A 6,000-nucleotide genomic window follows, 5' to 3' on the forward strand; every position below is an offset into this window, starting at 1 on the left:
GCATTATTATAAAATACTTATACAAAATTTATCTATTTAAAACTTATATCTAATATAAAGAGTATAATAATCTATATCTATTAGATCTAAAACATGGAATATGAATGCCTGAGCATGGCAAGTGTTCATAGTAACCGCAACTGTATGTTGTCCATGCAAATAATGGTCAATAGACACTTGGGGCTCGTATTCAATTTCAAAGGGTTTGTGGTCCAAAGGGCAAGGGTCAAATGGTTGTTTGTGATTCATAAAAAATGGATTTGTGGATCGTAGGAATTGAATTGAGCGAGATGATTATGTCCCAGGGTAGCACACGAAGAGAGTCTATGCTCCACATCTTTTGACTCAGCTACTCAGATTGCTTTAAGAAAGAGGAGGTTTCCAACTCCACCTTAGAATAAATTCATGAGTACTCTAAACACACATCCATAGATATCTCATCCATCTAGATGTAATTACTAATTGTTTCCACATAATATAAACTTTTCCAATGTAATTTCAAATAATCACAGTTGCTAATCTCTTACAAACCTTTTTTTAATGATGAGGAACTTTGAAAATCATAAAAATGCATCATAAATTTAAGAGGAATGCTATACATCAGCTACTATTCATTCTCACATCCCAAGATGTAGGGTGTAAGGCGGTAAATAGTAGCTAATGAATTTTTTTTTTCTAAATTTAATAATTCAGTAACACACCCACGAATCATATAAATCAACTTTTCGTCGATAAGGAGTGAACTCTAGAAATTATTTGCACCTAAGAATTTGAATGTTAGACTGGAAAGCACACCTCCAAGACCAAAATTGAGTCAATCCTTCGGGGATTGCCTTTGCAAACATTTCCTTTTAGGTAAACAAAAAAATATTAGCTTTGTTTTCATATTTCCAGGGTAAAGAGTAGAACTTTCTTACAAAAGTGACCTTCCGTGCCAATTGCGAGTCTCAAATATACGAGGTCAAAATCTTATGACGTTGGGCTCCTTTAATGGGCAGTACATGGGGCTCACATGCTACTTTGAATGCCATTAGGCGTGCACGCCCCTCAAATTTTGTCAGCACTTCCTTGTTTTTAGATTAGGGATCTAAGATTCTAATGGTGTGGCCAAATGTTTCTCAGAGATGTCGAAAAGCTGTAGATCGATGATTTTCACCATGGGAGGTCAAAAAAGAGGAGAATTCTACGAAAATGGCTTTTAAGCCTTGGGCAGAGGAGGAGGAGGAGGAGGAAGGGAGAGGAGTGGAGTGGAGTGGAGGGAGCAGCCAAAGCTCCTTCATCCCCTAAGATCAGCATCTTATGTGAGGGGCTTGCCCCAACTGTACAAGCCGTAAGCCTTTTGTAAACAAGTAGACCCTATCAAGAAAAAGAAGTTTTTCACACTTTTATGGTGGGATCCATTTTTTTTATAAAAAAAACCTGCGAGACTTGTACATTTGAGACTTGTATATATCATTATTCTTTTCTTTTTGATAAGTAAAGGGGTAGGATGTATTATTCTAAGACCAGTTGTATTTATAATGCTATAAATAGGAGACAAACCATTTTTCAGCTTTCTCTGCTTTGTAGTACATATTTCACAATTTCTAGGACCATTTTGCAGATGAGAAACTAATATATGAAAAAAAAAAGGGTCAATATGTTTGGTTGACAATCAATCGATTGCTGATATCTGAAGGAGTGAAAAGGAAACTAAAACCATATTTGTCTCCGTAATTCCACTAAACCTCAATTTAAATCCTTAGAATTTTGTGGAAAGAGAAGAAGTTATTCTGAATACAAACTCATCTCAATTTTGAACACCATGAATCCATGATTTAGCCATCCCACAATACTGGGATACATACAAGCACGCCAAACACTGACATGAACTCTTGTCATAAGAAAGATACATTCACAATTGATAAGCAAATAAGGGGCCACACATTCCCATAACCTTACTTTGACACTGCAATGAATCATGAACAAGAATCCCAAAACGTTTGTATGACTAAATGCCTAAACAGACGGCATTCTGAAATCTGAAGCAATCAGACTAATAAAATCGAAACAAAATGAATCGTATATGCAAGTATAAAACCTATAAATTACTGATTAGTCGTATCAAACTAAAGGTAGAATGAATGATGAGTAGATTTCTTTAAGCATATGCAGACTTATAGTATACAGATATAGGGCTTATCTGAGCTGCTCACCTCAGCAGGATCACCTAATGTGAGTGAAAAGGAAATTGTGCTGGATCAATCCCTTGAGCTCAGCCCATCCTGAGTCACTCTAGAAAGTATAATTCTTCAACATGCTTGACTATCATACAGCACCAGCACCCATATTTCTGTTTGGCATTCTCCTTAAATACAGGCAAAATCTCTGTTAAAGATGCATACAGTAGCATGATTTACATCTCTGTAGTCATGCTCCCCCACCTTAATCGTGTGAAAAGTCTTTGAGCTTCACAGAATATAGCATAAGCATGCGAAACATAATTGAGCTTTACAGACTATATTCAGCCCTTCCAAGATGAGTAGATAAGTTTCCCTTTCTGGGAAAAATTAGTGGATTAGAAAAATTACCAACCTATGGGAAGTTGGAGAAGTGAGGCAACACCACTTCCAATTTTTATAGGGCCTCAATGTGCATTTTATGGTCAGAACTGTTCTGCTTACAGTTACTTAATACCTTTTGATAGATATCTGGAGGAAGTCCCTTTAAAAGTTCTGCTATGGCGAGTTCATGCTTCCTCTTTAATTCATTTAGCTCATCTTGCTGCTGCTTTAGCAGATTCTCAAGTTTCCCGGAAAGTATCTTGACAGCTTCTGATTCAAAATAGTTTTCTTCAAAAGGATAGCCTCCATTGCTAGAATGCGAATCTGCATCTTCACTGTTTTTCTCACCAAATTGCACGTCAACAAGTAAATTAGGTGTGTTCTCTTCGCTATTACCATCATCATCAGAAACAAACTCATTCTCAGGTTGTTCAAGTATAACACCAAAATAAGGATTATCCTGGTCTTCATCATGACCAGGAGATTTTTCATTATCTCCAGTCAAGCTAGCCCAACCAGCAACTGAATCAACCTGAGAAGGCAAGTTTAAAGGGCTAGACTGTACCGGTGAGGTTCCACCAGGTGCCTTGGGCGAATCAGACCAATACTTATGACCCGAAGGCAATCTTTCCAGTGCAAAACCACTAGAAGGGGTAGTAGGCTCATTCATGAGAGGAGAAGCATCATCCTTGGCTTCAGAGGTACAGCTATCAGGACTTGCACCTTCTCCATCATAACTATCTCCAAAGAGTGCTCTTGCTGTCCAATCTGGAATGTGTGACCGGATTTCTGAGTCAATCATTTCAGCGATTGCTGAAACATCTTGATCCGTTAGGTCCAACTCCTCGACCATTTCACTAGCAACAGAAATTGCAGTGTCTGCCTCAATATCAAATGGGAAGTGGATATTGCGATAAAGACCTAGTCCAATGAGGAAAATTTCCAATTTAACCCAGTAAATGTTAACGTAAATATCTGTCTTTTGATTAAAATATGAAAAATTAAAAGAGAAACAAAGAGAAGGATAGACAACCTGAGGAGTCTGCTATTCGTAGTTTCAGAAATATCGTGTTACCATCTTTCCGTTGACCTTGAACTGTGAAATCTCTACTTGTCTCAACAGATGGATCCTTAGCACTTTTACCAATATCGAGGAGATCATGACTGCCTTCTGTCTTCATCATGTCAAATGTGAGGACACAAGCATAAGGGTTCTGATCTCTGTACAAACTACTGAAACTTACCTGAATGATGGGTTTTGGGACGCAGAGAACAACCTAAACTTCCATGATCCTCATCTGATTGCAGAAAAGGATCCATTAAAAGTTCCTCAGCAGACAAGCGTTCAGATACTTTTGCAATACATTTTTCTATAAATGCTTTAACTGCAGGGTCTTTGACTTTTGCCAATGATGCCGGCTTTATTCCCTACAAAGGAAAAGAAATTATATGAAAATCTAGACACCAAAGGTGAAGTTAACGGCTTTTCTTGCAAAGGAGTTCGACAACCAGGAACCAGGATTTAGAATTAAAGGTAAAGCTTAGAGGTTTTCTTGCTATTAAGACCTTTTACAAGTCTTCGATTACAAAATTTCACAAGCATTTTCGGGCAAAAGAAAAAAGAATCCAAATTTCAGAATGCACTGAGAATATTTTATATGACAACCCTGATGGCAACCTTTTCTTGTATATTTGAAAGAAATTACAAGGGGAAAATAATTGAAATGAGCCAAAGATTGTTAAGGCTGTACCGATGTCACTTTCTTATATATTTGAGCCGCATTAGCACATTCAACATATGGGTACTCAAAGGTCACTAATTCAATCAAGCACATGCCAAAGGCATAAATGTCTACAAGCTCATTGTATCCCTCCTCATAAAGCTCCGGTGCCATGAACTCTGGGGTACCTGAAGTCACAATAACAATAACATTGGCCCCAGCAACAAAGTTCACATTATAAATCTAATCCCAAGAGGGAAAGATTAAAGATAATACTAGCCTCACCAATGACACTATGAGCTGAACGAGCCTGGCGAAGAATTGCAGCCAGGCCTAAGTCACCAATTTTCACCTCACCTTGATTCCCATTGACAAATATGTTATCACACTTCAAATCTCGATGAATAACAGGTGGGTCATGACTATGAAGATAAAGAAGGCCCTCTAGGATCTGCCGGGACCATTTCTTCAATGCTCTTAAATCAACATGTTTATGTTTCTTCCTGTATCTACATAAAATCCATTGACAAAACCTTTCACAAAAGCAAAATAAAAATGAAACCAGATGGTAATTACCGAGCAAATATAGAAACTTACTGCCGTAATGTTCCAGAGGTGAAAATCTCTGTAATGAAGTTAATACTCTCATTTTTTGTGTCGATCCAGGAATTGTAAAACTTAATTATGTTCTTGTGCTTTAAAGTCTTGAGTAAATGAACTTCCGAATATAGTCGCTCCAAGTCTTCGGAGTTTTGTAATAGGTCTGCCACCTTAACCTGATTCCAAGCTACCTCAATTCCCTCCAACTCATCAAATGCTCGATATCTGAAGTTCCCTCAGTTTGATCAAGGACAAACAGATATTGCACCTATCGTTCCAGTCTCAAAAGCATATTATTTACAGTGCACCTAATTGCATTTTTTTTTCTTTAATAGTTGAAATTCTGATTAACATAGCAGATGCAACAAAAGGATACACTTTCTTGAAAGCACCTTTTCCTAACACCTCTTTATACTGCAAAGCCACCATTAAATTTAAACAAAACAAAACCCATCAATAAACATAGCAATATATATCAACCCAAGCTTCATTTGTGATCAAACAATCACCACAGAAAAAAAGAAGCAGCATTGACTAATTTTCCTAACCCAGAAAAAGAGGAACGAAGCAGCTATAATCAGAATTTGAAAAAGTTGCATAACAACCAAATTATAAGCAAAACTGAAAATTTTGGATAGAAAGTAGATAATTTTGACGTTAAACTGACCCGACCGTATCGACCAGTGGGATCAACCTCAATGAACTCGGTGTCGGAATTGTCCAGGTCTAGTTCGGACGACAAGTCCTGTGGCATTTCTCGTTTCCAATCGAAGCACAAAAGAAACCGAGTTCCCTGCAATATCTCAGTCACTCAGATCAAATTAAAACAAAAAAACAAAAACAAAAAACGAAAAAAGAAACCTCAAAACAAAATTCCAAACCAGCGTAAGGGAAACGGAATGGGAGATCCGAATAATACCCAGAAACCAACAAAGGCTCGCCAAGGGTCCTGAAAATAAAACCGAAGAAGAAGAGGCTCGAGAGAGAGAAAAATTTGGTTAAAGCGAATCGGCTTTAATGGCTGGCCGAATCAGCCATCTCCATGTGAGCATATCTCACTATTATTACCGTCTTTGTTTGGTTCTTTGATTAATGTTTACGTTGGAGTGCTGCTTTTTCTGCGACATATCACACAC

The 6,000-nt window shown here is 37.6% G+C and overlaps 1 protein-coding gene across 2 annotated transcripts; it reads right to left on the reverse strand.

Annotated features, from left to right (window-relative positions):
* Positions 1-1,752: 1,752 nt before the first annotated feature.
* On the reverse strand, positions 1,753-5,683 carry LOC108984281 (probable serine/threonine-protein kinase WNK3). 2 transcript variants are annotated; one of them, XM_035694269.1, is made up of 8 exons: positions 5,532-5,683; positions 5,241-5,278; positions 4,862-5,089; positions 4,622-4,773; positions 4,295-4,452; positions 3,788-3,971; positions 3,577-3,714; positions 1,753-3,464 (listed from the first exon to the last, which is right to left on the reverse strand). In XM_035694269.1, exons 1-8 carry the CDS (start codon positions 5,616-5,618, stop codon positions 2,617-2,619), a joined length of 1,833 nt encoding a protein of 610 aa, XP_035550162.1. In that variant the 5' UTR covers positions 5,619-5,683; the 3' UTR covers positions 1,753-2,616. The 2 variants fall into 2 exon arrangements, with proteins under 2 accessions (XP_035550162.1, XP_035550161.1); XM_035694268.1 differs by having other exon boundaries at positions 4,550-4,773.
* Positions 5,684-6,000: the final 317 nt, after the last annotated feature.

Source organism: Juglans regia, chromosome 9, assembly GCF_001411555.2.
Source record: "Juglans regia cultivar Chandler chromosome 9, Walnut 2.0, whole genome shotgun sequence".
Taxonomy (NCBI): Eukaryota; Viridiplantae; Streptophyta; class Magnoliopsida; order Fagales; family Juglandaceae; genus Juglans; species Juglans regia.